The sequence below is a fragment of the Lithobates pipiens genome, unplaced genomic scaffold, assembly GCF_037356315.1.
Source record: "Lithobates pipiens isolate NorthernLeopardFrog02 unplaced genomic scaffold, aLitPip1_a1.2 Scaffold_13, whole genome shotgun sequence".
Lineage (NCBI taxonomy): Eukaryota > Metazoa > Chordata > Amphibia > Anura > Ranidae > Lithobates > Lithobates pipiens.
In genome coordinates, this window is record NW_027507718.1 from 548208643 (window position 1) to 548228337 (window position 19695).

Here is a 19695-nt window from a genome sequence, read left to right on the forward strand (position 1 = left end):
ATGGCGCCTCATTGTTGGTGTCAGTGGAAGGAATGGCGCCTCATTGTTGGTGTCAGTGGAAGGAATGGCGCCTCATTGTTGGTGTCAGTGGAAGGAATGGCGCCTCATTGTTGGTGTCAGTGGAAGGAATGGCGCCTCATTGTTGGTGTCAGTGGAAGGAATGGCGCCTCATTGTTGGTGTCAGTGGAAGGAATGGCGCCTCATTGTTGGTGTCAGTGGAAGGAATGGCGCCTCATTGTTGGTGTCAGTGGAAGGAATGGCGCCTCATTGTTGGTGTCAGTGGAAGGAATGGCGCCTCATTGTTGGTGTCAGTGGAAGGAATGGCGCCTCATTGTTGGTGTCAGTGGAAGGAATGGCGCCTCATTGTTGGTGTCAGTGGAAGGAATGGCGCCTCATTGTTGGTGTCAGTGGAAGGAATGGCGCCTCATTGTTGGTGTCAGTGGAAGGAATGGCGCCTCATTGTTGGTGTCAGTGGAAGGAATGGCGCCTCATTGTTGGTGTCAGTGGAAGGAATGGCGCCTCATTGTTGGTGTCAGTGGAAGGAATGGCGCCTCATTGTTGGTGTCAGTGGAAGGAATGGCGCCTCATTGTTGGTGTCAGTGGAAGGAATGGCGCCTCATTGTTGGTGTCAGTGGAAGGAATGGCGCCTCATTGTTGGTGTCAGTGGAAGGAATGGCGCCTCATTGTTGGTGTCAGTGGAAGGAATGGCGCCTCATTGTTGGTGTCAGTGGAAGGAATGGAGCCTCATTGTTGGTGTCAGTGGAAGGAATGGTGCCTCATTGTTGGTGTCAGTGGAAGGAATGGTGCCTCATTGTTGGTGTCAGTGGAAAGAATAGTGCCTCATTGTTGATGTCAGTGGAAGGAATGGCGCCTCATTGTTGGTGTCAGTGGAAGGAATGGCGCCTCGTTGTTGGTGTCAGTGGAAGGAATGGCGCCTCATTGTTGGTGTCAGTGGAAGGAATGGCGCCTCATTGTTGGTGTCAGTGGAAGGAATGGCGCCTCGTTGTTGGTGTCAGTGGAAGGAATGGCGCCTCGTTGTTGGTGTCAGTGGAATAGTGCCCCATTGTTGGTGTAATGGGCAGGCGCTCAGGTGGGTGTCAGTCTGGAGGAGTGGGCATTCCTAGGCACGCTGTCCTAGGTAACATCCACAAGGGATGCGAAGCCTCCATGAATGAAAGAAGTGCAATCCAATGGATGAAGGGGGTGGAACAGGGACAGTCAGGCTGGGGAGGAAAGAGCTGAATGATGCACGAATGCCCCAGCCAGGAAATAAGGTGGGCTCTATCTGACTTGCTGCAACTTCTAATGCATATAAGTAGGGGGGAGGGGGGGGTTCCCAGTTATAATTAAGCCTCTGTGGTGTAATACCTGTTGCCGGTGGCGGCGAGGGCCAGCACGATGGGGTCAGCGATCTCAATCATGGACTGCAGGGTGGAGGTGACCACAATGAATAAGATGATGCTGAGCAGGAAGGTTCTCTGTAGGACCTGCATCTCCAGGAGACCCGTCTGCAGAGACAGGAGCATCAGGGTCACCCCTTCTGTGACCCCCCTGAAACAAGACAAAAAGTTCCATTACTGCCCAATAAAAGACTAAATATACCAGAATAAACCAGTTCCTTTTTGGATTTTCACCAATAAGTGCTAAACCAGTTCTGGACATTGAGTGCGCTACACACGCCACAGAAAATTCATCGAAACACTCTGGGCATGTTCTAGTACGCCCCCCGTCCTTCCTCCTCTGTAGCATCTGCATTTACCAGCAACATCCGGCTGTCATTTTGACAGCCAAGGCTTGCTTTATTTACACAGGGAGCAGATCTTTGTGTAAAGGGATACTCAGAACAGTATCTGCAGTGACAAAGAGTTACAATGAAATAATGTTGTTTTCTCTATTGTCCATTGAAGGACACAGCTCTGATGAGAATGCTTAACAGCCTCTTTATCACCTTCAACACCAGGCACTTTTACCCCCTTCCTGCCCAGGCCAATTATCAGATTTAGCACTATGTACTAACTAACTATATCATCACCGCTGTTTTTATTTTATTTACTAAACATTTGGGGGGAAAAAAATGAAAGTTTTTCTCAGTTTCAGTTATAAAATTTTGCAAATAAGTCATTTTTATTTTTCACTAATGAAGCTGCACTGAAGATCAGTACCCCGAATAATGTGCCCTGTCAGACTTGCCGGATATCGGCTCTCCTTTCCTGATGCAGAGACAGCGTGTGAAGAAAGGAATGCAGATAACCGCCAAGTCTGTTTACATATGATTGGACACAGCTGACCACATGGTAAAGGGCTGCTGTGATTGGACACAGCTGATCACATGGTAAAGGGCTGCTGTGATTGCACACAGCTGATCACATGGTAAAGGGCTGCTGTGATTGCACACAGCTGATCACATGGTAAAGGGCTGCTGTGATTGCACACAGCTGATCACATGGTAAAGGGCTGCTGTGATTGCACACAGCTGATCACATGGTAAAGGGCTGCTGTGATTGCACACAGCTGATCACATGGTAAAGGGCTGCTGTGATTGCACACAGCTGATCACATGGTAAAGGGCTGCTGTGATTGGACACAGCTGATCACATAGTAAAGGGCTGCTGTGATTGGACACAGCTGATCACATAGTAAAGGGCTGCTGTGATTGGACACAGCTGATCACATAGTAAAGGGCTGCTGTGATTGGACACAGCTGATCACATAGTAAAGGGCTGCTGTGATTGGACACAGCCGACCAGATTGTGGTAAAAGGCCAAAGGACACATTGGTAACAGAGCTCCCCTGATGTGCACCCCGGGGGGGCGGGGGGGGGGGGTGCGCAGGAGGCATGCACAAGGGAGGAGGTCCATGGACGGGTCGGGTCGGTTGGTACACTTACCCCACCCATGGTGGGCAATCACGGGCGCTTCTCCTTCCCCTGCTCGGCAGTTTGTCTCCTCCCTCCTTCTCATTGGCCAGTCAGAACGCTTCTTCTTTCACCCAATCGGGAAACATGTCTCAGACCCGCACTACCTGATTGGTGGAGAGGCGATTCAGTGTAAGAATAGGGAATATTCATTCGCTATTCTCACACACCTGGGTAAGCTCATAGTGCAGTGCTCTGCGCCTGGAGCCCACCCTATTTTGAAGCCTATTATAGCCTCTGGCTATAAACCGGTACTATAAAAACACCCACCCCGCATTGGAATCCGTGCTCCGGGGTCCTGAAAGGGGCCAGACACATGGATAGGGGGTGGCGGCGATGAATAGCGGAGGCGGCGATGTATAGGGGAGGCGATGGTGGCGATGTATAGTGGTGCCGGCGATGGATAGGGGAGGCAGCGATGGATAGGGGAGGCAATGGTGGCGATGGATAGTGGAGGCGGCGATGGATAGGGTTTGCAGCGATGGATAGGGGAGACGACAATGGATAGGGGAGGCGGCAATGGATAGGGGAGGCGGCAATGGATAGGGGAGGCGGCAATGGATAGGGGAGGCGGCAATGGATAGGGGAGGCGGCAATGGTTAGGGAAGGCGACGGTGGTGATGGATAGTGGAGGCTGCGATGGATAGAGGAGGCGACGGTGGCGATGCATAGGGAGGTGGTGATGGATAGGGGAGGCGACGGTGGCCATGGATAGTGGAGGCGGCAATGGATAGGGGAAGCGGCGATGGATAGGGGAGGCGGAGATGGATAGGGGAGGCGGCGATGGATAGGGGAGGCGGCGATGGCCATGGATAGTGGAGGCGGCAATGGATAGGGGAGGTGGCGATGGATAGGGGAGGCGGCGATGGTTAGGGGAAGCGGCGATGGTTAGGGGAAGCGACAGTCGCGATGGATAGTGGAGGCGGTGATGGATAGGGGAGGCGAGGGTGGATAGTGGAGGCGGCGATGGATAGGGAAGGCAGCGATGGATAGGGGAGGCAATGGTGGCAATGGATAGTGATGGCGACGATAGATAGGCAAGGCAACAGTGGCGATGGATAAGGGAGGCGGCGATGCATAGGGGAGGCGGCAGGAGCGATGGATAGTGAAGGCGGCGATGGATAGTGGAGGCGCTGATGGATGGGGGAGGTGGCAATGGATAGGGGAGGCGGCGATGGATAGGGGAGGTGGCGATGGATAGGGGAGGCGACTATGGATAGGGGAGGTGGCGATGGATAGGGGAGGTGGCGATGGATAGGGGAGGCGACTATGGATAGGGGAGGTGGCGATGGATAGGGGAGGTGGCGATGGATAGGGGAGGCGACTATGGATAGGGGAGGCGACGGCGGCAATGGATAGGGGAGGCAACAGTGGCGATGGATAAGGGAGACGGCGATGGATAGGGGAGGCGTCGATGGATAGGGGAGGCGATGGCGTGATGGATAGGGGATGTGATGGTGGTGATGGATAGGGGAGGTGACGCCGGTGATGGATAGGGGAGGCGGTGAGGCGGTGATGGATAGGGCAGGCAGCGATGAATAGGGGTGGGGGCTCTTGTGCGCCCTTAATGGACGGACCAGCCCCTGTCAGGTAGATTCATGCCCAATATTTTAAATTCTCGAAGTTTCTCCAGCCAGCCACCATACACTTGTAGATTCATCCCGGATATATTAAATCCTGCAAGTCTCTCCAGCCAGCCAACATACACTAGCAGATTCACGACCGATATATGAATTCTGAAAGTCTTCCCAGCTAGCCGCCATAGAATGGTCGATGCATGCTGGATATATTAAATCCTGGAAATGTATCCAGTCATTCGGGCACAGCTTTTCCTACTTTTCCATACTGGACATACTGAAGTGTGGTAGTCAAGGCGTTATCAGGCCAGTATTGCCGGGGGATTTCTTGCTAAATGTCAGGGGCAGGGCTGGGAAATGTGAGTATGCCAAGGATTGTGCTCATTGGCTGTTTTACTATATCTTGTTGTGTAGGGAACGGGTCCCCCTTTTTTTTTCTGTTTACCGAGCTATGACTTGTTATTAGTATAGTTCTCAGCGGTGTTAAATTTTGTCATCTAAAATACAACTAAAACAACTGAGATTACTAAAAAAAAAAAAAAAAAAACAAAAAAAAAACACGACTAAAATGGCATTTAAGTCAAAAGACTATGACTAAAACGAAATTTACTACCACATAAGAATAAGTAGGGGGCATCTACTAAGCTGCTAAAAGAAAAACAAATAAAGAAAAAAGGCTTGTTTTACTTTATTTTATATATTTAATGTTGGCAATATATTCAGATAATATGTGCAATGGCATTACAGCCAATAGAATAAAGTTTTGTTTTGTTTTTTATATAAAGTTTTTTTTTTTTTTTTATATATTTTAAAGTTGTATTTTTGCTTGTCAAAAAGAAATATATTTGTTTATAAAAAAAAAAAAAAAAAAAAACAATGTTTCATAAACAAAGACGTTCTATATCACAAAGGATAGATCTGTGTCTGTACTGCATGTTCAAACCTTAAAACAGAGTTCCCACTATGAAAAAGACAAATTAAAAAAGTCCGCAGCTACAAATACGGCAGCTGCTGACTTTTAATAATCGGACACTTACCTGTCCCCAGGGTCCAGCGATGCCCCACTCGTCTCCCCCTCCTCTCAGCGGCGCCGGCATTTTAACTGTGGGTGCCCGGCTTTGGCTTTACAGCCGGGCACCCACCGAGCATACTCGAGCGCCGCCGCACGCCGTGATTGGCCGCGCAATCATCTGGTGCCTGTCACGTGTCAAGAGGGAGGGGACAGAGCTGAGCCCTTCCTGCGCCCCCAGGGGAAGTGATGTCAAGAGCCTAGGTACTGAAGAAGGAGGCAGATTACGAGGGACCCCCTAGCAACAGCCATTTAGAGGCGAGTAAAAAAAATTGAAGGCACATTCATGATTTTTTTTTTTTTTTGGGTGGAACACCATTTTAAATAACGCATTACAATTAAACCCATTCGATTTTAGACAGATAAAATGTACTGGAGATTTTAGTCAACTAAAATACAACTAAAAAAAATTCAGATGACTAAAATTGGACTAGGACTAAAACTAAAACGGCATTTTAGGCAAAAGACTATAACTAAAACTGAAACGAAATTTGTTGCCAAAGTCAGCAGTTTACGTCATAGCTGGGACTTTTCTGACATGACTCACCACTGTTTAGTCCCAGACGTTTACATTGTGCCTGGGACTTTCTCTGTATGACTCAATGCTGTGTTTAGTCCCCAGTGGTTCACATTGCAGCTGGGACTTAACCCTACATGACTCGCCGGTGTGTTTAGTCACAACCATTTACTTGGGTTGGGACTTTTTCTGCATGACGTTGCGATTATTAGTTCCTAGATGTTTACATTGTCACTGGATGTTCCCTACATGACTATGACTATGTGTTTAGTCCTAGCCCTTTACATTGTGGTTGGGACTTTCCATACATGACTCACTATGTGTTTAGTCACAACCATATAAATAGCAGCTGGGACTTTTTCTGCATGACGTTGCGATTATTAGTTCCTAGATGTTTACATTGTCACTGGATGTTCCCTACATGGCTCACTATGTGTTTAGTCCTAGCCCTTTACATTGTGGTTGGGACTTTCCATACATGACTCACTATGTGTTTAGTCACAACCATATAAATAGCAGTTGGGACTTTTTCTGCATGACTCATTACTGTGTTTAGTTCCCAGCCGTTTATACCGTAAACTGAACTTTCCCTACATGACTCATTAGGGTTTAGTCCCAGCCATTTACATTGAAGCTGGGACTTCCCTACATGACTCGCTAGTGTGTTTAGTCCTAGCCCTTTACATAGCAGCTGGGACTTTTTCTGCATGACTCACTACTCTGTTTAGTTCTCAGCCGTTTACATTGCAGCTGGGACTTTCCATACATGACTCACTATTGTTTTTAGTACCAGCCATTTACATTGTGGTTGGGACTTTTTCTGTATGACTCATTACTGTGTTTAGTTCCCAGCCATTTATATTGTAAACGGAACACATGACTCGCCAGTGTGTTTAGTCACAACCATTTACATTGTTGTTGGGACTTTTTCTGCATGACTCACTACTGCATTTAGTTTCCAGCCATTTATACTGTAAACTGAACTTTCCCTACATGACTCATCAGGGTTTAGTCCCAGCCATTTACATTGAAGCTGGGACTTCCCTACATGACTCATTACTGTGTTTAGTTCCCAGCCGTTTATATTGTAAACAGAACTCTCCCTACATGACTCGCCAGTGTGTTTAGTCACAACCATTTACACTGTGGTTGGAACTTTTTCTGCATGACATCCTATTATGTTTAATTCCTAGATGTTTACATAGCCGCTGGATGTTCCCTACCTGACTCGCTAGTGTGTTTAGTCCTAGCCCTTTACATTGTGGTTGGGACTTTTTCTGCATAACTCATTACGGTGTTTAAAGTGGTTGTAAACCCTCCCCCACAACTTTGTCCCATGTAAATCAGCATAAAAAACCCTAATGAACACGGCTTGTAGATATCTCCTTACTTGCTTTGTATTGTTGTAATCCTTTTTTGTTCTTTAGAATGACGTCACTGAGCATGCCCAGATTTCCCCTGATTTACGGCACATTCTCTATGTCTTATCTATCTGTTATCAGGACTTCCTAAGGCACAACACTGAACTCCCAGGAGGCTGCTAATCACTCAGAGCTTCCTTCTACACACCATGTGACCATGTGACATCACATACAGTGTAAAGCAGGGCATGGGACAGAAATAACTACAGTCTTATCAGCTGAAGCTGATAGGACTGACACAGGCAAACACTAGGTAATCAGCACAAGTAAATACTATGAAATAAAACAAGTCAGCTATGAACAGGGAAGCAGGGTTGCCATAGAAACATTGGATTGAGAAGGAGGCTTGGTTAACAATACAGGAAGTGCTCAATGTAAGGGCGGAAATACACTCCACTGTGGACTCAGAAAACAATACTTAAGATGGCGCTGCCTAACCCCTGGAAACAAGTTTTTTTTAAAGTTTCTTTAAACAGTAAGTAATATGTGATTTGGGCTGGATTACGGTGGCCATAGTCTTATAATGACTTATTATAATGGACTAAATGAAAAGAAGCAACAGAGTGGCAGAGTTTACTTCCTCTTTAATTCCCAGCCGTTTATATTGCAAACTGAATTTTCCCAACCTTTCCCAACCCTATGGACACTATTCTGTACTTCTATTCCTGGACCTTTCTGCTGCCTTTGATACAGTTGACCACTCCCTCCTCGCCTTTGGTCTCAGTGACTTCATTGGTTCTCTACCTACCTATCCAACCGTGCCTTTAGCATTACTTACAATTCTACTTCCTCCTCTTCTCTTCCTTCCTTTGTTGGGGTCCCCCAAAGTTCTGTTCTTGGACCTCTCCTATTTTCAATCTACACCTCCACCAAGGGTCAGCCTCTCATGGCTTCCAATACCTCCTCTACACTGATGACCAAATCTATTTCTCTACTCCTCAGCTCACTCCCTCCGTCTCCTCACGCATCACTAATTTACTAATAGATATATCCCGTTGGCAGTTTGTGAGAAGAGATGTGGGGGGACACAGCAAACATGGGGAAGAAGGTGATCTGGTCAGATGAGACCAAAATTTTACCTTTTTGGCCTAAAAGCAAAACGCTGTGTGTGGCGGAAAACTAACACTGCACATCACCCTGAATTCACCATCCCCACTGTGAAACATGGTGGTGGCAGCATCATGTGGTGGGGATGCTTTTCTTCAGTGGGGGCAGGGAAGCTGTTTAGAGATGATGGGAAGATGGTTGGAGCCAAATACAGGACAATCTTAGAAGAAAACCTGTAATGCCGCGTACACACGATCCGTCTTTTTGACAGCAAAGGTCCGACGGAACAAGTCTGTTGGACAATTCGATCTTGTGTGTGGGCTCCATCGGACCTTTGCTTACCAAAAATCCAGCGGACTTTACAAATAGAACGTTTTAAATTTTCCCACCGGAAATCCGCTTGTGTGTATGCTAGTCCGACGGACAAAAACCGACGCGAGGGCAGCTATTGGCTACTGGCTATGAACTTCCTTATTCTAGTCCGGTCGTACGTCATCACGTTCAAATCCGTCTGACTTTGGTGTGATTGTGTGTGGCCAAGTCCGTTCATTCGGAAAGTCAGTCGGAACTCCGCCGAAAGTCCTTCGGAACTAGTCCCTCGAAAAAGTCCGGTCGTGTGTATGCGGCATTAGAGTCTGCAAAAGACTTGAGACCGGGGCGGAGGTTCACCTTCCAGCAGGACAACGACCCGAAACATCCAGCCAGAGCTACAATGGAATGGTTTACATCAAAACATATTCATGTGTTAGAATGGCCCAGTCACAGTCCAGACCTAAATCCCATAGAGAATCTGTGGCAAGGCTTGAAAATTGCTGTTCACAGACGCTCTCCATCCAATCTGACAGAGCTTGAGATATTTTGCAAACAAGAAGAATGGGCAGAAATGTCCTCTCTAGATGGGCAAAGCTGGTAGAGACACCCCCAAAAAGACTTGTAGAGAAAGGGGGTTCTACAAAGTATTGACTCCGGGGGGCGCCATACAAATGTACACCCCACACTTTTCAAATATTTATTTGTAAAATATTTGGAAAACCATGTATCATTTTCCTTCCACTTCACAATTATGTGCCACTTTGTGTTGGTCTATCACAGTGATTCTCAACCAGGGTTCCTCCAGAGGTTGTAGGGGTTCCTTCAGCATTGGGCAATAAATAAAATCTACTAAATAAACCTATTAAAATGTGGTTGATACTTAATATCATGGATAAATATTGCCCTTTAGTGGCTATTAATAATATGTATACGGGAGGTGGCCTTGAATGATATGGACATATATCGCCCTCTACTGGCTATTTGTAAAAAAAAAAAAAAAAAAAAGAATTGGTGCTAAAATCTTGGAGGTGTTTTACCTTAAAAACAAAGTTCAGGAATGGAGGGGGGGGAATAAAAAAAAAATAATAATAATAAAAAAAACAATAAAAATAAAATAAATAAAATAAAAATAAAATAAATAAATAATAAAAAAATTAAAAAACTAAATAAATAAAATAAATAATATATATATTTTTTTTTAAATCACACTCAAAGACTGCTGACCGCTCAGTTCTTGGTCTCCAGCCTGCAGCAAAAACACAATACACAAAGAGATGGGAAAGACGTGCGCTGTGCGCTCTCACCTGTGCATGGCGTTCCCGTTCTGGAAGGCTGCGTATCCCATCAGGTAGAACTTGCAGAGGTTCAGCATCCCCAGAGCCAGGTAGGACACGGTGGAGGTGAGTCCCAGGAGACAATATGGCGTCCCACAACACTCCGACACACTGCGAGGATACAGACAGAGTCTCCTGTAACTGCTGGAAAACCCCCCACACAGAGTGCGCCTGTACCGTGATCAATAATGCATGCCCTAATCCTATCATACAAGGGCATTCCAAACGTAACCACTTCACCCCCCCCCCGGAAGAATTTACCCCCTTTCTGACCAGACCACTTTTTGCGATTCGGCACCGCGTCGCTTTAACTGACAATTGCGCGGTCGTGCGACGATGTACCTGAACAAAACTGACGTCCCCCCCCGGCCCCCACAAACAGAGGTTTCTTTTGGTGGTATTTAATCACCTCTGCGGTTTTTATTTTTTGCGCTATAAAAAATAAAATAAAAATGAAAAACAAAACAAAGAGCGACAGAGTTTTGAAAAATAAATAAATAAAAAAGGCAAATTTTTAAACTTTTTGCTATAATAAATATCCCCCCCCCCCCCAAAAAAAACAAATGAAAAAAAAAACAAATTTATTTTGCAGTTTAGGCCGTATTCTTCCACATATTTGTGGTAAAAGAAAAATTTTTTTTGCTCTATTAAAAAAATAAATAAAAATAAATAAAAAGAAAATGAAAAAACAACTAATATAAAAAAAAAAAAAGTTTTACTTTCTGCTATAAAATAAAAAGAAAAGGAAAAAACAACTAATTAAAAAAAAAAAAAGTAGTTTTACTTTCTGCTATAAAACACATCCGACAAAAAAAATAAAAAAAAATAAAAATAAATCACATTTCTTCATTAATTTAGGACAATACGTATTCTGCTACAAATCTTTAGTAAAAAAACAAAAACAAACAACAAAAAAAAAAACAATAAGCGTATACTGATTGGTTTGCGCGAAACTGTATGATAGATTTATGGCATTTTTATTATTAATTTTTTTTATTTATTTTTATTAGTAATGGAGGTGATCAGCGATTTTTAATCGGGACTGCGACATTGCGGCGGACAGATCGGACACTTTTGACACCAGTGACTTTTATACAGCGATCAGAGCTACACTGATTACTGCATAAATGACACTGGCAGGGAAGGCGTTTAACACTAGGGGGGGGGGGGGGGATCAAGGGGTTAAGTGTGTTCCCTCAGCGTGTCCTAACTGTGGGGATGGGCTATCTAGGACATGACAGCGATCACTGCTCCCGATAACAGGGAGGAGTAGATCCCTGTCATGTTACCAGGCAGAACAGGAGAATGCCTCTCTTCTGCCTCTCCTCGTTGCGATCGTGGGACACCGACAGACAACGAGATTGTGGGACCCGCGGGCACGGCGAAGGGACGTACGGGTACACCCTTTTGTGCACCCGTGCTATTCTGCCGATGTACCGCCGCCGGGAAGCGGTTAAAGGGTAAATCCACTTTTGTGGGAACATAGCAAAAAAAAAAAAAATTATTAATAATAATAATAATAATAATAATAATAATATCCAATTTAAAGCGGAGTTCCACCCAAACGTTCCGCTTTAAAGGGAAGGTGACCCCCTGACATGCCACATTTGGCATGTCATTTTTCTGGGGGGGGCAGTTGAAATCCTCATTTTACAGGGTCCCAGCTCCCACTTCCTCCCGGCGCACCGCGGCACCGGAAAGGGGTTCACCTCTGCCCCCTTCCCTCTCGGCAATCATCTGGGACACGTCACGGGTCCCAGATGATCGCCCGGCCAGTCACGGCGCCGTGCTTGCGCAGTGCGTGCCAGGCTGTGAAGCCAGTGGCCACAGCGTCTATGCCGGTGCCGCAGAGAGGAGGGGGAGAGGAGCGGGGCTTCGTTCCCCCCCTCCCCCGCATCACTGGGCTCTGGGGACAGGTACGTGTCCAACTATTAAAAGTCAGCAGCTGTACTAGTATTTGTAGCTGCTGACTTTAAATTTTTTTTTTTTTTTTTTTAAGCAGAACACCGCTTTAATACATCCTTTGCATTGAGGTGAAAAAACTGCTGTCAGTGACCGCCTCCCCCACCCCCCGTCCCCCTCCCCTTTTACTTACCTGAGCCTCGTATTTCCCTCGGCGGAGATGCGCTCTCCCTCTCTCTGCACAGGCTCCCGACTCTTGATTGCATAGATTGATAGCAGCGCAACCATTGGCTCCAGCTGCTGTCAATCAAATCCATGACGGGAACGCAAGGTAACCCCCCCCCAGGAGAGAGCTTCTAGGGGGGTTATCTGATGTGGGGAGGAACTGCGAGACCTGCCAAGGGACCCCAGAAGAGGATGCTCGTTTTATTTTTTAATTTTTATTTTTTACTAGTAATGGCGGCGATCAGCGTTTTTTTTATCGTAACTGCGACATTGTGGCGGACACGTCGGACAATTTTTGACACATTTTTGGGACCATTGTCATTTATACAGCAATCAGTGCTATATAAATGCAGTGATTCCTGTGTAAATGACACTGGCAGTGAAGGGGTTAACCAGTGGGTGGCAGTGTAAGGGGTTAAGTGTTCCTAGGGGTGTGTTACTAACTGTGGGGGGGTTGGGCTTTCATTTAGTGAACACTGATCTCTGCTCCAATCACATGGAGCAGAGATCAGCGTCACTAGTTGCTAGGCAGAATGGAGAAATGCTGTTTACTCGGCATTTCCTCCATTCGGCCGCTCCGCGAGACGATCGCGGGGATGCCCGCGGCGATCGAGTCCGCGTGTCCCGCGACCGGACTCACGGGGTCCCGACCAGCCGATGGCAGGGTGGCATTGAATATTGGACGTACATGTTCGCCAATATGCCTGCCCGTGCCATTCTGTCGATGTACATCGTCGTGCGCTGGTCGGGAAGTGGTTAAAAAATAAAAATAAAAAATATAAAAAAATAAAAATAAAAATAAAAGAATAAATAAAAAATAAAAGAATAAAATGCAGAGGCGATCAAATACCACCAAAGGAAAACAAAATTAGCTTTTTTCAAAATTTTCGCTCTTTTTTTGTGTATAGCGCAAAAAATAAAAAACGCAGAGAGGATCAAATACCACCAAAAGGAAAAAATAAAATTAGCTTTTTTTAAAAAAAAAAAAAGAAAGAAAAAAAATGGGGATATTTATTATAGCTAAAAGTATTTTTTTTTTGTTTCAAAATTTTTGCTTTTTTTTTGTTTATAGCGCAAAATAAAAAGTTTTAATTTATTAATAAAAAAGAAGTGATCAAAAAAGAAGTATATTTCATTTGTAAAATATCTTTTCAATGCTTTGTAGCATTGCTGACAGATGGAAAACAAAACAGTTGCGGTAAGTATTGGCGAGGTACTAAAAAAAAAATAAAAAAAATACAAATAAAATAAAGGAAGTATCGGTATTTGGACAAAAAATGGTATCGGTGCATCGCAAATGACAACGGTCATGGAGTGGGGGGGAGGGGAATCAGTGGTGGAAAAGGTAGGTAGAGGAAGGAGAGTCTCACCTATTGAGGAGGATGAAGATCGCCCCCTGCTGTTCTAGGATGCTGGACTTGGAGGACATGGCACTGTAAATGTGGAGGAGGTAAAGCACCACCCAGAAGACCAGGAAGATGGCCGGGACAGCCAGCTGCGTCCAGAGTGCCATTCCGAGGGCCACCAACCTGTAGAGTTCCATCTCCTGTCAAGGACAAGGCAAAGACACAATAAAAAATAAATAAACAAAAAAAAAAAAAAACAAAAAAAAAAAAAACAAAAAAAAAAAAAAAACAAACAAAAAAAAAACAAACAATCGGTCACACAGTGTTCAGCAGGGAGGATTAGCAGCACGCAGAGGGCCCATCCCCCAACCAGGGGTGGGGGGGGGGGGGTCCAGCTACATAATCTACCACTAATAACCCCCTGCACTATCCAGGCCAATTCTGACATTTCTCTCCTACATGTAAAAATCTGCAATTTTTTATTTTTTATTTTTGCTAGAAAATTACATAGAACCCCCAAACATGTTTTTTTTTTTTTTTTTTTTTTTTTTAGCAAAGACCCTAGAGAATACAATGGCGGTCGTTGCAACTTTTTATCTCCCACGGTATTCATGCAGCAATTTTTCGAAGGCGTTTAAAAAAAAAAGAAAAAAACTGTTTCGTGCTTTAAAACAAAAAAAAAAATAAAAAAAATAAATAAAACAAACATTTAGCCCAATTTTTTTTTGCATAATGTGAAAGATGAAGTTACGCCGAGTAAATAGATACCAAACATGTAACGCTTAAAAATTGCGCGCACTCGGGGAATGTTGTGCATACTAAGGCTGCAACCAATGATTATTTTCATAATCGATTATTTGGCCGATTATTGTTTCGATTAATCAATAGCTCATTAAGCCTTTGCCTTGCAGGGTGTATTTTTTTCTTTTTTTTCTTTTGGCTTTTACTTCCTCTTTAAAAATCCCCATAGTAAAGTTTTTTTTTTTTTTTTACTGGTTACAGGTTTTGAGTTACAGAGGAGGTCTGGGGCTGGAATTATTTCCCTCGCTCCAACGTTCGCGGCGACACCTCACGCGCGTGTGGTTTGAACGCCGTTTTCATATGTGGGCGGGACTTAAAGGGGCGTTCCGGCCAATAAATTTTTTTTTTTTTTTTAAAGTCAGCAGCTACAAACACTGTAGCTGCTGACTTTTAATAAGGACACTCACCTGTCCAACGGTCCCACGATGTTGGCCGCCCCCGTCCTATCGGATCGGCTGCCGGCGCCTCCAGGGAAACAGGAGGCGGAGCCTTTTGCGGCTTCACTTCCCTGTTTCCTACTGCGCATGTTGCGCGGCGCTTTGTGAATGGCCCCCCGTTTGTTTTCTGGGACACACGCACATGTCCCAGAAGGCAACGGGGGGCCGCTCACCGAAGAGGAGAAGGCGCCGCGGAATAGGAAGAGGCAGATTAGGAAGACTGCCTAGCAACAGCGTTTCAGGTAAGTGTCCCGGGGTCCAGCGATGTCGACTGCGGAAGCCGATTAAATCGCTCGCCGCCATCCTCGGTGAGGGGAATCAGGAAGTGAAGCCTTGTGGTTCCCTACTGCGCATGCGCAAGTCGCGCTAGGTGTCCTCACTGGTCCCCGCTATCTCCTGGGACCTGTGTTTCCCAGGAGACAGCGGGGGGGGGGGGGGGGCGTGGCTCCCGTGGCAGTCTATTCCTGGAAGTGGGTGCAAATAGCTCTCTATCTGCACCCCCCTCGCCCCCTGAAAGGTGCCAAATGTGACACCGCAGGGGGGGGGGGGGTTCCAAAAAGCGGAGGTTCAATTTTTGTGTGAACCTTCCCTTTAACTTGAAACCAACAAATGTCAGAAAAAGGTTTAGTGTTTAAAAACTTTCCTCATTTACACACAGAAGTTTATTCCTTTGTTACAAATTGTTACAATGTTTATACTTAAGTTCCACTGATAAAGAATGTTGCGATTTTTGGCAGACTGCCCGTTTTTTTTTTCTCTTCCCTCATTTACACACAGAAGTTTATTCCTTTGTTACAAATTGTTACAAAGTTTATACTTAAGTTCCAGTGATAAAGAATGTTGCGATTTTTGGCAGACTGCCCGTTTTTTTTTTCTCTTCCTTTCTTTTGAGGGCTGTCGGCTTCAGAAGAGCAGAGAGAATTCTTTGCATAGAAATAATCTTTTATCAAGATCACGGGGGGGGGGGGGGGGGGGGGTAATAAAAAAAACGACCGGGAGGATATTTTACGACTTCCATCCAGGTTAGGAGAAGCTCCCGCTCGCCCCGTCAATCGGCTGTAGGCCGGGAGGGAGAAGCGGTTGATATTACATTATTCCCGAGGTCTCGGCCTCTTACCTGCGTGACTTCCTCGTAGGCCTTGGTGAAGAGGCGGCAGAGAGGGCGGAACCCGGACAGCGCCACGTAACACATGACCAGCAGCGTGGCGCCGGTGGAGACGGCATTGAAGAGAGGTAGGGAGCGGAGAGGAAGTCCAGTTAGGCGAGCCAAGAGCGGCAGGATGGGGGCGCTGAACAGCCAGGCCTGACGAGTCCTCATGAGCAGGGAACAAAGCGTGCATACCATCACAAGGCCTGAGGGAAGACGGGGATACAAGCAGCCAATGAGAGGGAGGCATACAGTACTGGGAACATTGCAAGCAGCCATGTACATCCCCCCCAAAAAAACAGTTTCATGCTTAAAAAAAAAAAAAGAATACAATGGCGGTCGTTGCAACTCTTTATCTCGCACGGTATTTGCGCAGCAATTTTTCGAACACGTTTTTTTCAGAAAATAAAAATAAAAATTCATGCTTAAAAAAAAAAAAAAAAAAAAAAAAATAGAATACAATGGCGGTCGTTGCAACTTTTTATCTCGCACGGTATTTGCGCAGCAATTTTTCGAACGCGTTTTTTTCAGAAAAAAAAAAACAGTTTCATGCTTAAAAAAAAAAAAAAAGAATACAATGGCGGTTGTTGCAACTTTTTATCTCGCACGGTATTTGCGCAGCAATTTTTCGAACGCGTTTTTTTCAGAAAAAAAAAAAAAAATTCATGCTTAAAAAAAAAAAAGAATACAATGGCGGTCGTTGCAACTTTTTATCTCGCACGGTATTTGCGCAGCAATTTTTCGAACGCGTTTTTTTCAAAAAAAAATAAAAATTCATGCTTAAAAAAAAAAGAATACAATGGCGGTCGTTGCAACTTTTTATCTCGCACGGTATTTGCGCAGCAATTTTTCGAACGCGTTTTTTTCAGAAAAAAAAAAATTCATGCTTAAAAAACAAAAAACAAAAAACAAAAAACAAAAAAACAAAAAAAAAAACAGTAAAGTTAGCCCAATTTTTTTTTGCATAATGTGAAAGAGGAAGATACGCCGAGTAAATAGATACCCAACATGTCACGCTTCAAAATTGCACGCGCTCGTGGAATGGCGACAAACTTTGGTATTTAAAGCGGAGGTCCACCCTAAAGTGGACCTTCCGCTCATTGGAACAGTACAGGTATCTGCACCCACTTCCGGCGTAGATTCTGAAGAAGCTACGCCCCTTTCAGAAAGTCCCCCGCTGCCTGCTGGGAAACACACGGATCCCAGAGACAGCGGGGACCATTCCTTATTGAGCAGCGCGACTCGCGCATGCGCAGTAGGGAACCGGGAAATGAAGCCGAAAGGCTCCACTTCCTGATTCCCATACCCAAGATGGCGGCGGCAGCACCCGAGAGACGATCGAGAGATCGGCTTCGGATGCCGACATCGCGGGCGCGCTGGACAGGTAAGTGTCACTGTGACAGTGGGGTCACTTTAGACACAGGGTGAATAAAAGAAACCCCCGATATGGTCTGTGATAGCCATATTCAAGGCTGTATAATACATTGTGGATAAGTTGGATGTATATTGTATGTGGGGGTTAAGTGTCATTGCTGTGAGGAATTAAGTTGTTTTGCATTTCTATTGTTCATTTAAGTCTATCCTTGTGTGTATTGTAAAGTGCCAGACAGACTGGCTGCTAACCCTTTGTGAAAAGATGTGTATTGGGTGGGATCGTTTGAAGCATAGCAGACGTCTTGGGATGTGTGGGTGGAGCTGGGCTCTTGTTCATGTTAAAGCATGTGCCTTGAATTGTGTATAAAAATACAATGTTGGTTTTTAATAAAGTCATTCCTACTACAGAAGAGACAGAGTGCGTCTCGTCTTTTTGCCAGAGGGGTCGGCTCCTATAGGAAAGGGTCGTTTAGCTGTGGATATTGGTACCGATTGGATGTGTGTCTCGGAGAGGGAACATCGTAAACGGCGTTAACCCCCTTTATATTAGGCCTGCCGTTACATTGGTGGCAGCGGCGGGATCTTCCCTCCAGTTACTGGGACACTTCAAACCACCACAGTAAATGACCAGCTATGCGGCCTGCAGGAAAGCCGCACTGAAGACTTACTTGAGAGCCGTGGAGGGACCAGTGGGACAAAGAACAAGGCCACCTTGATCAGGGAACTAACCGAGATGGATCAGAGGGATGGTGATGCAGGACCCCGGTCAGTTGAAGACTTGTTTCAGCAACGAGTTCGACAGCGGGTGGCATTATATGGTGCTAACCCATCAGAGACCGCCATACAGAATGCCATTAGAGACATCCAGCTGCAGGATGAGCGACAGGAGAGAGAACTAGAGCGGCAACATGAGCAGAGAATGGCAGAAATACGGCAATCGGAGACAACACCTAAAGATGCAGCGCCTGTCCGTAAGTTGCCCTTTCGGGCGTTCAAACTATTTAAGGAGGGAGAGGAGGAAATTGAAGCATTCCTGCAGGACTTTGAGAGACTATGCCAGATACATGAAGTATTGCCCCAAGATTGGGTCGTCTTACTGGCAAGTAATTTAACTGGCAGTGCGGCGGATGCGTATCGGGCCCTGGAGGATGAGGCCGCTAAAGACTATGATCGGGTAAAAGAAGCTCTGCTAGCCCGATTTGCCATTACACCCGAAGCCAGCCGGATTAAGTTTCGAGAATCTCGGAAACAAACCCACATAACATACGTGGAGTGGGCACATCGTCTGCAGCGAGACCTTAAGGGCTGGATCCAGGGAAGCCACGCTCATACCATAGAGGACATCACCCCACTAGTACTCTTAGAACAGTTCTTTAACCACACCCCGTACTAAGACCCAGGTCTTGGCCTTCTTGGGAACTGCAGGGTACTACCGACGTTTTGTCCCTAATTATAGTGCTATCGCCAAACCCCTGACTGGACCTGACGAAAAAGGATTTACCTAGGCAAGTCCTCTGGTCTCCAGCTTGTGAATCCGCGTTTCTAGCCCTCAAGCAAGCACTTGTAAATGCCCCTGTCTTGGCTGCCCCAGTACCTAACAAGCGTTTTCTTGTCCACACAGATGCTTCCATGTTTGGACTGGGGGCGGTGCTGAGCCAAGTTGGGGAGGATGGAGGAGAACACCCTGTCGCATACCTGAGTAGAAAACTATTACCCCGGGAAGTGAGCTATGCGGCAGTGGAGAAGGAGTGTTTGGCCCTGGTCTGGGCCCTTAAAAAGCTGAACCCTTACTTATACGGACAGGAATTTTCACTGGTCACCGACCACAACCCATTGGTATGGCTTAACCGGGTCTCCGGAGATAATGGCAGGTTGTTGCGGTGGAGCTTAGCCCTACAACCTTACAACTTCACCATCAGCTACCGACCCGGTAAGCAAAATGGCAATGCTGATGGGTTGTCCCGGCAAACCGACGCCCTCCCGGGCTCCTAGTGCAATGTTGATGGGTTATCCAGTATTGGAAGAATGGACCCATGGACTAACTGCGGAGTCAACCCATCTGGGGTCCCCTCCTCTGTTAGTCCCCTGCCAAAAGGGGAGATGTGTGACAGTGGGGTCACTTTAGACACAGGGTGAATAAAAGAAACCCCCGATATGGTCTGTGATAGCCATATTCAAGGCTGTATAATACATTGTGGATAAGTTGGATGTATATTGTATGTGGGGGGTTAAGTGTCATTGCTGTGAGGAATTAAGTTGTTTTGCATTTCTA

At 45.8% G+C, this 19695-nt stretch overlaps 1 protein-coding gene across 5 annotated transcripts in view; it reads right to left on the reverse strand.

Annotated features, from left to right (window-relative positions):
• LOC143975825 (RING finger protein 145-like) overlaps window positions 1–16255 on the reverse strand; it is a gene marked incomplete at its 5' end in the record, with an annotated part of 33903 nt that extends 17648 nt beyond the window's left edge. For all 5 annotated transcript variants that reach the window (XM_077478390.1, XM_077478387.1, XM_077478389.1 and 2 more), the window contains 4 exon segments: window positions 1369–1551; window positions 10162–10302; window positions 13689–13864; window positions 16020–16255. In XM_077478390.1, the coding sequence (XP_077334516.1) occupies window positions 1369–1551; window positions 10162–10302; window positions 13689–13864; window positions 16020–16255 (736 nt within the window).
• Between the last annotated feature and the right edge of the window lie 3440 nt (window positions 16256–19695).